The 15,997-nt window shown below is 43.4% G+C and overlaps 1 protein-coding gene across 3 annotated transcripts in view; it reads left to right on the top strand.

The window, feature by feature from the left end:
- The window catches only part of ZCCHC2 (zinc finger CCHC-type containing 2), a 73,447-nt gene extending 57,770 nt beyond the window's left edge, over positions 1-15,677 (top strand). For 2 of the 3 annotated variants that reach the window (XM_048839712.2, XM_048839708.2), the window contains 3 exons: positions 7,971-8,099; positions 11,133-12,632; positions 13,655-15,677. In XM_048839712.2, coding sequence (XP_048695669.1) covers positions 7,971-8,099; positions 11,133-12,632; positions 13,655-13,722 — 1,697 coding nt within the window. In that variant the 3' untranslated portion in view covers positions 13,723-15,677. The remainder of the gene's footprint in view (positions 1-7,970; positions 8,100-11,132; positions 12,633-13,654) is intronic. The other variant, XM_048839713.2, reaches the window with a different exon arrangement.
- The last annotated feature ends 320 nt before the right edge of the window (positions 15,678-15,997 follow it).

Genomic DNA, 15,997 nt, shown 5'->3' with positions numbered 1-15,997 from the left:
GAGGGGGTGAGGGTTCCAGCTGGGAGTGTGGGCTCTAGGGTGGGGCTGGGGATGAGGGGTTTGGGCTGCAGGAGGAGGCCCCAGGCTGGGGGCGGAGCCCAGGGATTTGGAATGTGGGAGGGGGCTGTGGGTTGAGGCGGGGGTTAGGGTGTGGGCTCTGGCCTCAGGGTGTTGGCTCTGGGGTGGGGCTGGGGATGAGGGCTTCAGGGTGTGGGAGGGGGCTCTGGGCTGGGGCAGGGGGTTGAGGTGGGATGGGGTGAGGGCTCTGGGGTGCAGGAGGGGCTCTGGGTTTGGGGGCTGGGGGTTGGGGTGCAGGAGGGTATACGAGCTCTGGGCTAGGGGGTGCTGGCTTGGTGCTGGGCATGAGGGGTTTGGGGTGCAGGAGGGGGGCCTCACAGCTGGGGCAGGGGTTTGGGGTTTGAGCTTGGGCCCTCAGGGTTTACCTTGGGCGACTTCTGGTCAGCGGTGCTAAGGCAGGGCTGCCTGCCTGTCCTGGTTCCGTGCTGCACCCCGGAAGCAGCCAGCAGGTCCAGCTCCTAGGTGCAGGGTGGGCAGGGGACAGGAGGGTCTTTCGCGTGTGCCCCCTCCCCAGCTCCCATTGGCCAGTAACAGCTAATGGGATTGTGGCGCTGATGCTCAGGGCGGGGGCAGCATGCGGAGCCCTGTGGTGCCCCCACCTATGAGCCAGACCTCCTGGCCACTTCTGGGGTGCAGCGTGGTGCCCTGAGATAGGTAGGGACTAGCCTGCCTCAGCACTGCCAACCAGACCTTTAACTAAGGTCAAAAACAGGACACCGGGTTACGCTATAAAGGGGGTGAGGAAGGGCAGGGCCACACCACATCATGTCCCTCAGTGGGACAGTAAAACAGTTCGGGGGAGGCTGTGGGGGTGCTGCTGTCTGGGCTGAGGGGTTCCTCGTGGCTGGGCTCTGGGAGGAATGGAGTGCAGGTGTCTGGGCTCTGAGGCCTCCCCCAGCCCCATCTTATCCCCACCCCCAACTGGAACTGGGTTATTGTAGGGGTTTCTTTAACTGTCTACTCCTGGGGAAAATCATCTTTGCTGTTGTCTGTATTGTTGACATACTTGTTGACAGGTATTTTTGAAATACATTTCCAAAATTATTGAAACTGGAGTCATTATATTCTGTTTTGACAGAAAATATGCAGAATTTTTAATTTTTTTGGCACATAAGTTTCCCAGGAGTACCATTTTCACTTCTGTCCTTTCCTCCCCTCCTCCTCCTCCTCCTCCTCCAGCTATTGTTGTGAGGAAGAGGGTGGGGAGAAGCATTGTTGGAAAGCAGGATTATAATATTAGAAGTAACACTTCAGCTATTCATTAACTACTTTCCCTTTTCTTCTCACCCTCCTCCTTAGTGGGATTTTAACACAGTAAATCTAAACTAATATCTCAATTTTAACTTTTGTTCCTAATCACTCTGCTTTCCATATCTTTGCTATCTTTCTTTTTCCCAGGCTCATAATCTGTCATCTGCATTTTTCTCCCATATATCCAGCTAATCACCAAAGTCACATTTTTGCCATTTCAGATCTTCCCTCTCCTCACTGCAGAAGTCTTCTGTTCACGCACCCACAGTCTGTCCAAAATGCTACTGCTATAAGTTTGTCTTGCTGGTCTTTTCAGCTTTGTCCTCTCAAGAATTCATTCTCTCCTCTGTTTTTTTTCTCCTCTCTAGTAACCCCATCCCTTTCCTGTTCTGAAGTGTTAATCCTATTTGTTAGAGGATTGTCTTATGAGACTTAAGTACACAGACATTTTTGAAATTTCAGCAAGCCAATGTGTGACCTTCCCTAAATATGTAATTTTTTTAACCAGCTCTAATAGTAAGCTATCCAAGTAGAGAACATTTCTTAGGTTCTAGAAGGTAGTGGTGTTCTTCGAGTGATGTCCCTGTGGGTGATCCATTTTAGGTGTTCATGTGCCCCTGCTATCATAATCGGAGATTTATAGTAGCAGTGCCCAGTTGGGTCACACATGCACTGTCCTCGTCTCGCACTGCTTCAGGCAGTTATCTGGCTCTGTGCGACCAACCCTCTCTACTGCTTTTGGCTATGAGTTGGAGCATTTAGCATCACCTCAGAGCTTACTTAGCATAAAATAACCCCCCAGTTATTTCTCGTTTTATTAGAGACAGTCAACCCTTTTTTGTTTCTTTTCATCCTTGCCTATCTCTTGAAGGGGGGAAAAAAAATCTGTTTTCCCGATTAGAAGTAGGTTTTCGTTGAACCGTTATTTTCGGTTCTCCCCTTGTGGGGAGACAAAACTCTCCCCTTAGGGGCATTCCCAGTTCCCCAGGCTTCAAACACTGCCTCACCTGTAGGCTATCGATACCAGTGTTGGACGGACACTGAGTGTGTCCACTGCCTAGGCGAGATACACGGATCTCAAAAGTGTCCACACTGCCATAAGTAAAAGCCAGAACCCGGAAAGCCAGGGACTTGCAACTGAAATTACTCCTAATGGAGAAGTCCCTCAAGCCTGCATTTGAGCCAGAAGCACAGACCTCCCTTTTCAACCCCCATAACCCCCAGGCAAAAGTCACCCACAACAGCCTCTGACAGAGGCTCTTCTTCTAAGGCTCAGACAACCAACCACCCAACCAAAAAGGTGGCTAAAAAGTGTATTTTGGATTCGCCAACTTGGGAAATGACCAAGAAACGGCAGTCCCCGTTCCGACATACACAGTTGGTACCGACCACACCAGAAGTTTCTACCACTGAAGCTGTGGCACCTTTTGGTACCATGGGTACCACAAGAGAGCTAAGGACTCCGAGAGCCAGCTCAGGTATAGACAGTAAGGGGAAAACAAAACCTATGCTGCCAACAAGACACTCTGTACCAAGCAGCTCCATGCAACTACAGGGCATGCTTCCACCTACCTTCGGTCTACCACAACCGACGTGTACAACTATACCAACTTCGAGTGATGTCCCTGTGGATAATTATGTGAATAATTTCACATAAATTGTGTAGACTTTATTGAATTTCTTCCCGAGGAGAAAAAATATGAGTTTAGAGCCCTCACCTCTGAGGGACAACTGATTGCTTGCCAGAATGGCATTATAGGCCGCCTTGAACTCTGCAGACATGGCAGCATGGTCTACAGCTACTGTGATAGCCATGAGATCATCTTCTTTGTTGCATCTCTCTGGAAAAGCCCAGAGAGATGCAATTAACAATTGAGGATCTGCTGTTTTGAAGGGCTCCAAACTCTTCATGGCCAAGACATCAAGGGCAACAGTGAAATCCCTGGGAATTTATACTCCTAGGAACAAGAGAAGACAGAGTAAATATTATAACATGCAGAGATACTGGTTTACACCATAGACACAAACACTTAGTATGAAGTACAGGGCCAAAACAGGGGCCCGCAAGAAGACACCAGCCTCCACCTCAATATGCAATATCTAACAAACAACCTCCCACCAGCAAGTTTGATGTGTTGCTCAAGGACCCGAGAACACCACATCTTTCAGTACTGGAACCCCTCCCCATGTCTCAACCATTTGCAGCCTAATTCCTTACTACCCAGTCTGGTAGTCCATCACAACAGACAGATGGGTACTGGAGATAATTGAGGTTGGATACTTCATTCCTTTACTCCCCTCCCCCCCAATCCTCCCTCTCTCTTCAGGGACCCTTCTCACAAAGCCTTACTGCAACAGGAGGTAACCCACCTCGTACATCCAGGAGCGGTAAAACTGATACCAACAGAAGGGGAAGGGCTTCTATTCACATTATTTCCTCATACAGAAATAAAACAGGAGGGTGGAGACCCATTCTCAATCTTCCACTCAACAACTTCGTGAAAATCCAATACTTCAAGATGGCACGTTAGCCACCATAATTCCAGCCATAGGACAGGATCATTTCCAGTACAAGATCCTACGCTTTGGCCTATCCGCTACTTCTCTAGTTTTTTCAAAGGTCCTTGCTATCATGGCGCCCTGTCTCCTCAAGAAAGGAACTTTGATACTCCCATACTTAAACGACTTCCTGCTGAAAGCACCTACAGAACAAGCAGCATCAGAGTGCACCAAACAGCTGACAGCTCTCTTCATGAGGTTAGGCCTCCGAATAAATGCACAAAAATCAACACTAACACCAGTGCAAAAACTAGAGTTGATTGGAGCCTACCTCATTTCTCCCAAGATGATGGCCTCTCTACCACAATGATTTCTCATCTTAACCAACCTGATCTCCACAGCACAAAACAGCCTGTAAGTCACTGCCAGGACTTGCCTGCAACTACTAGGCCACATGGCTGCCACGATGTTTGTTAGGCACACAAGACTACACATGCAATATCTACAAGCTTGACTCCAGAGTTTATATCCCAAAGTAAACAAGCACCTCACAATGCCAAACAAAAAAAGACTCCCTACTCTGGCGGACACAACCAGACCATGTCTGTGCAGCGGTTCTTCTTGTACAAATTTCCCCAACGATGACCATCATTACTGACTCATCGCTCCTGGGCTTGGGGGCACATCTGAACTCACATTCCATCCAGGGCCGTTGGTCCCCAGCAGAATCCCTTCTCCACATAAATCTTTTAGAAGAGGGGTCTCAAACACGCAGGCCACACCCCCAGATTTATTTGCTGTGGCCTGCCAAGGTCTCTGCACCCCCACCCCCTGGAGTTATTTCCTGTGGCTGCCAAGCTCGCCGCCCCCAGCATGCCACGTCTCCACTCCTCTGCCTACCTCCGGGCTTTGGCGGCGCTTTCCGGGGGGAGGAGCGGGGAGCTGTGTGCTCAGGGGAGGAGGTGAAGAAGAGGCAGGGCCGGGCAGGGATTTGGGGAAGGGGTTGGAATGGGGGCAGGGAAGGGGTGAGAAGAGGTGGGGCAGGGGTGGGGCCTCATGGAAGGGATGGAGTGGGGTAGGGTGGGGGGGGCTTTATATGAAAAGGTGTCCGTGATGCAGCCCTCGTGCCAATGTACTAGTCCTCATGGGGCCCTCATGGTGATTTGAGTTTGAGATCTCAGTTTTAGAACTACAAGCCATTAACAACGCTTGCTCCCACTTCTTACTGATCATCAAAAACAAGACCACACAAGTCCTCACAGACCCTCCATTTGAGCCCATGGCAGCATGCTCTCAACTGCACCTTTCCATGCACCTTTCCATTACATCTGCCAGACGGGTGGGAGAGTTGGGAGTTCTCATGGCAGACTCGCCATACACAATTCTTTTCAAAGACGGTTTCCCTGAGAATTCCCCCCCTCCCCTTCCCCCACCCAGTTTTTTGCCTAAAGTCACCTCAATCAGCCCATCTATCTACCGGCATTCTACCCCAAGCCCAACGAGGTATGGCAGTCCCTGTTACATACCCTAGATGCAGGCAGGGCAATAGCCTTTTACATCGAACTAAATCATTTCATAAGTCCCCAAAACTATTCGTCTCTATTACTAAATGATCCAAAGGGGACGCCATATCTAAACGGAGGCTATCCAAATGGATTTCAGATTGCATCAAACTTACCATCAACATGACTGGCAACCCCCTGCAAAGATTCGCACACATTCCACCAGGGCCTTATTAGCTTCCACAGCGTTCCTTAACATTCCTATTATGCCACTACATACATCCGATGAAGTGGGTATTCACCCACGAAAGCTTATGCTCCAATATGTCTGTTAATCTATAAGGTGCCACTGGACTCCTTGCCGCATTCCTATTACGGACTTCTGTAAGACTGCAATGTGGACCTCGGCCCACGCATTTAAGCAACATTATGTATTAGAACAACATGCAACCTCTGATACTTCAGTCAGTCCAGTTCAGATTGTCATGGCATGAGCTATGGACAAAAATGTCTGTCCTTGCTGATAATCTTTGATTGCAATTGATAATAAGGTATTGATACCACCTAGTGGCTGAACTCAGTCCTGGAAGAGGCCTCAAAGTGTTGAGGGATACTTGGTTGAAATAATTCATTCTTGAAATGCTATAGACTTCTATCTTGGGTCCTTTTTTCAATCTGTGTGACTATGCTAAGGGATGTTTTGATCTGCAGTAAAATATTCTAATGAAGATAATTACTTGTATCCTTTGTTAACCCAACTCTACACTGTGGTGACTGTCTGGCATATATTTTTGTTTGGATAAGAGAGAGGTGATTTAAATTTTAACCCCGATAAGATTCAGGTAATATCCTGTATTTGAATATTGTGGTGTTTTGAGGGAATGGCAAGCAGTCACTTAACACTGTAAATTTACATGGTGTTTTATACAGCATGATTATCTGCTCTGGAGAGCTTATTGTTTAAGACTGACAATATATATATCAAGAATTCTGTAAAGGGAAATTCTGGGGGATTTTGGGAGTAGGGAGGCCAGAGCGATGCCTCTGACAGGTTCAGAAGTTAAGGTATGTCTGAATTGTTCCTTTTGTATGGAAGTCCATAATGCAGTAGTATTCTGGAGGAGCAATTACCATTTGAATGTTGCCTGACGGGGACCTTAGCCAAGGTGATAACCAAATCACAAGTAAAAAAATAATAATAATAAAATAATATAAATATAAATATAAATAATAAAATAAATAAATAAAAAATAAAGCAATTTGCTTTTATTTGGAGTTGTCGATTTCAAGGTAGTAGTTATAGCATGTGCTTGCCTGCTTGTTGCTTAGCATATGGCAAGAAAGCTGGTCGTGTCTACCCTGACTTTCAGTTACTTACGGTGAGATGGTCACTCGTTTTCTTCCCAAACATTTGTGATCAGCTAGGTTATATTTGCACATCATACTGAGCTGCATCTGGAATGGGCTCAAAGGCAGAGCTATTGCACTTCAGTCTGTGAAGAATGTCTTTCCTGAATGGCATGCTGGAATTCCTCTGTAGCTATAACCAGGTGTGGTCTAAAAATGTTCTCTTTGGGTTGGTAAAACTTGACCACTTTTTGTCTTTCATGACATCTCCCATCTCTGGTCTTTGGTTCTTGTTTCTAGTCTTGCCATGCCATTAGCTAGTTATGTTGTAGCTTCGTACACTGTCAGATACTTCTGAGATTCCACTTGAGGATCTTATTTTCAGTGACCAGAGCAGCAAGTATTGACCTTTATATCTAAGAGAATGTTAGACTACCTTGGTTTTTCAATCTCATTTGAGTGAATACAAAATTCTCACTCCCAGGAAGTCTGCTTGCACTTGGTTGGGTAAGATGGGTGATATGATCTATCACAGAGATGGCCAACCTGAGCCTGAGAAGGAGCCAGAATTTACAAATGTGCATTGCTAAAGAGCCACAGTAACACGTCAGCAGCCCCCCGTCAGATTCCCTGCCCCCAGTGTCTCCCACCCGCCAGCACTGCTGATCAGCACCTAATCCTCCATCCCTGCGCCTCCCACCCTCTGCAATCAGCTGGTTTGTGGTGTGCAGGAGGCTTGGGGCGGGGGGGTGAGGAGGAGGAGCAAGGGCGTGGCAGACTTAGGGGAAGGGTGGGGGCCTTGGGGGAAGGAGTGGAGTGGGGCCAGCGGTTGAGCCATGAGCACCCTGTAGCACATTGGAAAGTTGGTGCCTGTAGCTCCAGCCCACGAGTCAGTGTCTATACAAGGAGCCGCATATTAACTTCTGAAGAGCAGCATGTGGCTCCGGAGCCACAGCTGGGCCACCCCTGATCTATCGTGACTCGGTTCTACTACATATTTAACTATTAAAACTCCCCAAGAAATTGAACTTTCTCCCAGTAAGTCTAAGGTGGGGAAGTGTTTGGTTGAAAGTCCCCCAACAGTATATTTGATAGCAATTCAAAAGAGAGGACATGACTGATCTACTGCAGTTCAGCAAAGGACACCATTTGACTGAGCATTTATCCTTTCTTTTAGTTCTTTTGGAGATATATATAAATAAATCTGAACTAGCAGGGCGTGAGCAATCCAAAATAACCCAGCTGCCATACAGTGTGATACAAAATAAAAAGAGAGGTTCTTTTTATTTTTAGATCTGAATTTGGACGTTGGATCTGGACGTGACACATGTGGAGAAACATCTTCAGAGAGTTACAGTTCTCCTTCTAGCCCACAACATGATGGGAGGGAAAGCTTTGAAAGTGAAGAAGAGAAGGACAGAGGTTGGATTTGTGCAGTGGTGTGTGTGTGTGTGTGTGTGTGTGTACACTTCGAACACCTCAGTAGGGCAAACGTTGAGCTTGACCACTTTTACTCTGGAATGCTCTACTGACGGTCTGATTTAATCTTTATTCCCATACTATATTTATAAGTAGTGTAACTGTGATTGCCTCCGTCGTATATTTGATTACTACATTGCCAGCTGGTCAGGATTCAGGTTTTCACTGCTATTTCAAAACCCTGTTTTGCAATGTTAAATAACTCCCAATTTTAGGTGTACTCAATTTACCAATTGACTAATTTTATGCCTCCAAGCAAACAGTGCTCCATAAATTTCACTAAGGTTTTTCCTCTTCTTTTTAAAACACCAAAGTTATATTAAGTAACGCTTCTGAGACTTAACTTACATCCAAGTACGCATGTTTGTGTTGATGGTAGAGAGTACCTAGGTGATACATTTTGTAGTATTGATTCCTGAAGGCAAGAAATGTTAATCTTTGCTTTGCAATACTTAACTGGTACCCTTCATTTTATACCATTATAATAACCCCTTGACACATATGCAGTCATATGACAGTAGGAAAATGTGCTTTATATACTTTAATTAGCAACATCATTGGAAGACACAAGCCGTCTATTTACTGTGAAGGAGTATAGTGCATGTCACATGTTTCCAGAAAGCTGTGAACAAACAATATATCTCCTGCACACAAAGTTCTGTAACAAGTTAAGGATCTACTTTCAATAATGCGACAACATTTTGGCAGTTTCCAAAGCTTGTTTAACTGATAAGGATTTCCTTGGAAATTACAAAGTTATACGAAATGCAATGAGATGATGTACAGATATCGCATTTGTTCACTGCTGGTTTGAGGTGACTCCATAATCTGTATTTGAAATAAGTTTTCTGGAGAATGTTCTGCTGTCTGCCTTCCTGAGAGGGTCTATTTTCAAAAGCTTTTAAAAATAGCTTTGAATTTTACTTCAGTATAAAACATACAAAAAACTCCCCAAGATAAATATATTGCCGTTAACATATACCCCAGGAAAAAGGAGCAATGCTCAGCCTTATACCAAATGTACAAAATCCCCCCATTGAGATTCCGCTGTAAGATTCCAAATGTGCGGCACGATTACACCTTGTCATGTTTTCAGCTGTAACATCTCAATCTGATAAATCAAGAAAAACTTGCCGCACTTTTTTTGTGTGAAACTTTTCATCTTCTGTAATTTTGTATGTTTACTTGTAAGAGACTTGGCGCTCATCCCCGCCTCATGCTCCCTGCATAGCATTTTCAGAACTCTTCCCTATGTGCCTCTTAATTAGCCCCACTCAGTGTCTTATACTCTTCTTCTACGTTCAGCTTTATAAACATAAAACCAAATGTGATGTTGACTGAGGATATATGCAGAGTATATTGTGGAGCTGGGCAATGGAGGCAGGGTGAACACAAGGCTGGGTAGGAGCCAGGGTTGGGAAGGCGACCATGAGGAGTAATGCATGGTGGCATAAGCTGTATAGGAAGGACTAAGCTTTTTTTTTATGCAGACACTAGAAGTTGTTCTCATGGTTTGTTCCTTTTGGATTGCCTGGCTTTCCTTTGGTTAAGGCAGACAGTCTTAGTTTTTAGGTTTCAGAGTAGCAGCCGTGTTAGTCTGTATCCGTAAAAAGAAAAGGAGTACTTGTGGCAGCTTAGAGACTAACAAATTTATTTGAGCATAAGCTTTCGTGAGCTACAGCTCACTTCATCGGATGCATTCAGTTGAAAATACAGTGGGGAATGCATCCGATGAAGTGAGCTGTAGCTCACAAAAGCTTATGCTCAAATAAATTTGTTAGTCTCTAAGCTGCCACAAGTATTCCTTTTCTCTTTAGTTTTTAGGAACACTGTCAAGGTAAAAATCACTGTGTATATCTTTAAATATCCCCTACCTGAGTTGATAAAAGACTAAGGTATTAACGTCTTAATTTATTTTTCACCATTTACTTACATTTTTTTATTTGCTCTGAATGATGGACTAGTGGTCATGTTTGCTTTCTGGCTTTCATCCACTTAATATTGTGTTGGGGCTCTTAACACTTAAGAAACTTGGTTAAATACTAGAAATGCTTGCTTTGAAAATTGAAAAGACACATGAAAACACCTTGTTTTTTTAAAATGTAGCAAACCTATTGTGTATAAATCTCAATGCTAACCATATTTGTTTGTTTTCAGTGCTGTAGATCAGTGGTTCTCAATCGGGGTCCAGGGCCCTCTGTTTCAGGGGGTCTGCCGAGTATGGCCAGTGTTAGACTTGCTAGAGCTCAGAGCAGAAAGCCAAAGCCCCATCGCGCAGGACTGCAGCCTGGGGTCCCAAGCCCCACCACCCAGGGTTGAAGCCAAAGCCTGAGCAACATAGCTTTGATGGGCCCCCTGTGGTGTGTGGCCCTGGCCAATTGCCCTGTTTGCTGCTCCCTAACGCTGGCCCTGGCTTTTACATGCAGAAAAACAGCTGTGCCACAGCTAGGCTGTGGAATTTTTATAGCATGTTGGGGGTCCTCAGAAAGAAAAAGGTTGAGAACCCGTGCTGTAGATTACTTGTGTTTGACAGTGCAGTAGATAAAAATGTTTTGACTGTCCTAAAAGCTAAAGGAGCAGAAAAGTTGTTTAACTATACATGGTGCGTTTGAGATCTTTTCTCCTCTTCCCCTGCCACCTGTATTTTGAGAATTGTACCAGCTGGGGGCATAGTTATTTCCCATCTTTCCAGGTGGATGGGAGTAGCTTAATTTATTCTGTGCCCTCCACTTATACATATGGATATAGAAGTCACAAACACAAATTAGCAAGTGGATTATTTGGTGAAAGCAAATAATGGAAAGCAAGGCAGATATGCCTCTAATTCAAAATCAGTCCAACCCAAGCTGGAAAGGTGGATAAACAGTCTTTAATTTCATCTACATCAAGGTGAAATAACACTTATTTGTGCCTTTAAAATTCAGTAAACCTCAAGTTTGCATTTTTAGTTTTTCACTAATGCTTTATCTTCAACAGATACAGACAGCAATTCAGAGGACTCTGGGAAACAAAACGCAGGCAGGTTTACTGTTTATGGTGCTGTCAGTCCATCGAACATCAAAGCAACAGCTGCTCAGATTTCTTCAGTGAGTAATGAGAATGGAAGTATTTCAGAGGATCCTTTAAATTCAAAGTTTCAACATATTTCATTTATGCCTGCCTTACACTGTGTGATGCACAATGGTGCACAGAAACCTGAAGCTGTAGTTCCACCACCCATATCTGCTGATGGTAAAACAATGGGAATGCTTGTTACCACTCCTGTCGCTATCTCGCCAATGAGAGAATCTGCAAATCCAACTCCAGTTGGAATAGGGCCAATGACTTCTGGTGAATCTGAAAAACGCCTTGAGCTGTTGGCTTCCCCTCTTCCAGTACCATCTACTTTCCTTCCACATTCTGTACAGCCTGGTAGCCCAGCTTTGCACTTGGCAATACACAGATTGAAAATACCCTCTTCGCAGGGGTCATCTGAAAATTGCACAGTTAATGGACCACAGCAACCAACAGCAAACTTAAGCGTTGGCTCACCAAATACTGCCTTTATCCCAGTCCACAGCCCAGGTAGTTTTCCAGGATCCCCAGTTCCTAATACAGATCCCATCACAAAACCTGCATCCCAAGTGGTAGGACTGAATCAAATGGTGCCTCATATTGAGGGGAACACCGGAGCAATCCCTCAGCCTACCAGTCTAAAGGTAGTTCTTCCCGCAGCTGGTCTTTCAACAGCACCTCCACCGGCTTCCTATACTTTGCCAGGCACTCCTCATGCTACCAATGTGTTGCCCAACCAGAATACAAATGTGCTGAACTCTGTAGCAACTTCCACACCACCTCAATCAGCTGGTTTAGGTGTTGGTCAGATCCAGTCAACTATTCCCCCTGCAATACCTACCCATACACCAGGCCCTGCCCCTAGCCCAAGCCCTGCTTTAACACACAGCACTGCGCAGAGTGACAGCACATCCTATATAAATGCTGTTGGAAATACTAACACTAATGGGACTTTAATGCCTCCACAGCAGTTGGGGTCTGGGGCTTGTGGTTCTTGTGGACGTAGATGCAGCTGTGGGTCCAATGGAAGCCTTCAGATCAATAGCTATTTTTATCATAACCCTATTCATGGACAAGTCTACAGAGTTCCACCTTTCTTCACTCTGCCATCTCTTTGCAATGGCAGCTACCTCAACCAAGCACATCAAAGCAATGGAACACAACTTCCTTTTTTCCTGCCTCAGACTCCATATGCAAATGGACTGATGCATGACCCAGTAATGGGGAGCCAAGCCAACTATGGTATGCAGCAAATGGCAGGATTTGGGAGGTACTATCCTGTATATCCAGCACCTAACGTAGTTGCCAACACAAATGGATCGGGGCCCAAGAAGAATGGGAATGTTTCATGTTACAATTGTGGTATAAGTGGACACTATGCGCAGGACTGTAAGCAGTCATCCATGGAGGCCAATCAGCAAGGTAATCATGATAGCTCCCAACGGACTTGCTTTTGAATTTACTAGTTTCTCTTTACCTTACTGACCATGCTGTTTCTGTTCTTGCAGAAAGGTGTGTGCGTGTGTGTTTGTATAAATGTACGTTGTGCACTAGTGGTCTGCTATAAAACCGCAAAGAGGCTTATCTAGCCCCAATCAAATACTGGGGAAATGGAGTTCACAGGTACTAAACTAAATTTTGAAGGGGTATGAAATTGGGTTAGGAAATGAACCCATCTCTGTTCTAAATTGTCATTCTTTTCTCTAGGCTTTTGGCAGTATTTTCAGACTTGCATGCTATTAATGTCAAGTCTTCCACTCCCTTTGATGTTTTGGTAGAATTCAGTTGCAAAAAGGATTGGAAATTGTCAGGTACTATATACAATACATGGCTTGGATTTCTAAAGCATGTGAAGATTGAGAAAACAAACTGGTCATTCTGATGTATTTTTTACCTCTGCATAACCAACTATCCTCTGTATAACCTATTTTATGTAGGTGGGATTTGTTTGACTTCTGAGACAGTTGCAGCAAAAAGACATTGAAATAAGACACTAATAAGAAATCAAAATTTAACAAATGACTTCAGTTTTATAACTTCCATCCTCTTTCCATTCAAAAAAAGAGGGGGAAACAGTGTTTGTACCTGTAGAACATTAAATACATTTTTCTTCCATCACTTCCTTTCTGATCCTCAGTGTGTCTGTTCTGACCTTAATCATGTTTGCCAAACTTGAACAGGAAAAATTAGTCTTGGTGTTTGGGGATTGCTTTTACTTTGCATTTTTCCAGGGGAGGTAGTATCTTACATTTTTACGTTGGATTTCTTTTATGCTGACACTTCATCAAGGAGATGAAAAACGATGAAGTTTGAGCCCTCCTTTTAAATAAGATTGGAGAACAAGATAGTGCCTTTTGAAGAGCATGTCCATTTTGATACCTTGTAGTGGTTTGTAATCTGTTTAATTGTAAACAGTGACTTAGTAGTTCTCTTTCCTGTTTTAGGCACTTACAGACTGAGATACGCACCTCCCCCTCCCCCTTCCAATGATACGTTGGATTCTGCAGACTGAAACAAGTAAACATTGCCTACATAACAAACTGAAGTTTGGGGAATTGAGAGGGAGGGGGAATGTTTCCTGAGGTCTTGCATTTGGGATATTCCTGGTTTTATATTCTTTTGGAATTTTTCATTGCTTTTGCACCTCTGTTCAATACAAAAGAAGAAAACTGAGTCCCTGATCTCCTGGTTCTGCAAAAAGCTTGCATAATGCATGTAATTCAAACACACAGCCAAACAATCAAAAGAGCATTTGAACCATACTTTTGCACTGAAGACTTGAGACATGTGCAATGTTTACTGCATTTTTTAAAATGTCCTTTGACCTCCGACATCACTGGTGGAGCAGCCATATGGTTGAAACAAGAAACTTGGTCATGTTCTGTCACAATCCCACCTCTTCTGTCCCACCCCACTCCACCCCCAGCCTGTTCTCCTTTTGCTGCTGTTTTTGTTTCTCTCCCACCTTCACTGTGTGTCCACAGGTTTCATTGGACTGTCTGAGTATTTGGCAGTTTATAGAGAATTTGTCCAAACTATAGCAAATAGTTATACTCATGAATTATATGGGGAAATTGTTTAGTCTTCCTGTGGGGAGCGAGACTAAAGACTCACAGAATAGTGTGTATGTAATATCTTGTTTTACTTACACACACACACACACACACACACACACACACACACACACGTAAATGAAAATACTTCAAGTGGGAAGGGAATGAAACACTGTGGACTAAAACAGATTTATGAACGTGAGCAAGCTTAAAGTGAAAGATCTTATTTCCATTGTAGTGTTTTAGCCTGATTGTTCCAAGAGACATGGGGCGGGGGGTTGGTATGAATGTTGTATTCCATGTGTTTGCATTTCTGATGAAAGCTGACAGTGAGTCCTTTTTTAAAAGCTATTCTACTTCTGTGTCAACACAGAATGAACATTACTTGATTTTGATTTGATTTTTCCCTAAACTATTACAGTGTTGCATTGTATTTAGAATGTAAATGGTTTATTTCAGTCTGAACAAAAGTTACGGTTTTCTACAAAATAGTCAGGTATTAGTATTAGGACTGGTCTACCAAATAGCAAAGTCACTATTTTATAATTTACCACTATGCGTGATTATGGTATAATGTGAAAGACTGAAATGCGTGTGCTAAGATGGTATTAATCATGTTGGTGTCATGTCAGTAAGTTTAATGCTGCTGTATTTTTATTTTTAAAAGCCAATATGTACTAAATTGCTTCCAGGTAATATTTGATTTCCTAAAGTGCACTGAGGTTATCTGGAAGATTGAGTGAATTTTTCATGACTGCTATATTCAACACCGATGAACAAATTACCACTGTATATCCATAGGTTTTTGGCATTCCTCACAGTTCATAGCAGAAATGAAAGGTTTTTTTTAAAGTAAGATGCTGATATGCAGTAGAGGGACAAAAGTAAAATTGTATGGGGGTTCAGCTGCCTAATTGCTAAACAAAAACTTGAAGAAAAAAAGCTTGATTTACTAAATGTCTTCATAGGTAGCATTTATATTTATAGCACCAGTATACATTTTTCTCCCTTGGGGTGGGGTAGGGTAGATGAAAGCTTTAATTTAAAAAGAAAAGAAAAATAAGTAGTAAATGGAAATTATTTTGATTAAAAATATTTTATTTGATCTGGGTATTTTTGGACCGCATTATTAAATGAATTAACTGCATTTGAGTTTAAGTGAGGGTGTTAAAGCACCAATGGACTCACATTGTGAATTACCTGCCAGTTGTACTTTATGGAACTTATTTTATGATTTAAAATACTGTACTGTAAATAGGAGGTATGTTACCTTCTCTTTATTTGTATGTTTACCATATACTTTGATATTTGAAATGTTATGTACTGGAAAGGTCACTTATATTTCTAGAACAGATTGGATTTTATGCAACCTTTCTTCCTTGAATTAACAGCAATAAAAAAGGAAAAAAGTGTCTATCTGCAAGTACTGTACTTTATTGCTCATAACAAAATTAATGAAAGTGGTGCCCTGCTCCTATTATGTTGTTTTTTTAGCAAGGTACTCCATTGGCTGGAAAGTGGCATAGATTGGACCATTTTGTTAGCATAATATGAAGTATTTTGTTTGACTAGTTGAGTTAAGAACTTCATATCCTAATTTAGGGCCATGATATCTTGGACTGGGTAAGTGAACTATTGGTCACTATGAAACACTGAATTATGAAACCAGATAAAGGTATGAGGTGATGTGGGGCAACAGTGGGTTAAAGCCTTAGCTGCATTTTACTGCAATCC

Source organism: Caretta caretta, chromosome 2 (genome assembly GCF_965140235.1).
Source record: "Caretta caretta isolate rCarCar2 chromosome 2, rCarCar1.hap1, whole genome shotgun sequence".
Lineage (NCBI taxonomy): Eukaryota > Metazoa > Chordata > Testudines > Cheloniidae > Caretta > Caretta caretta.
The sequence above is the reverse complement of the archived record's forward strand: the minus strand, read 5'-3'. Positions and strand labels throughout refer to the sequence as shown.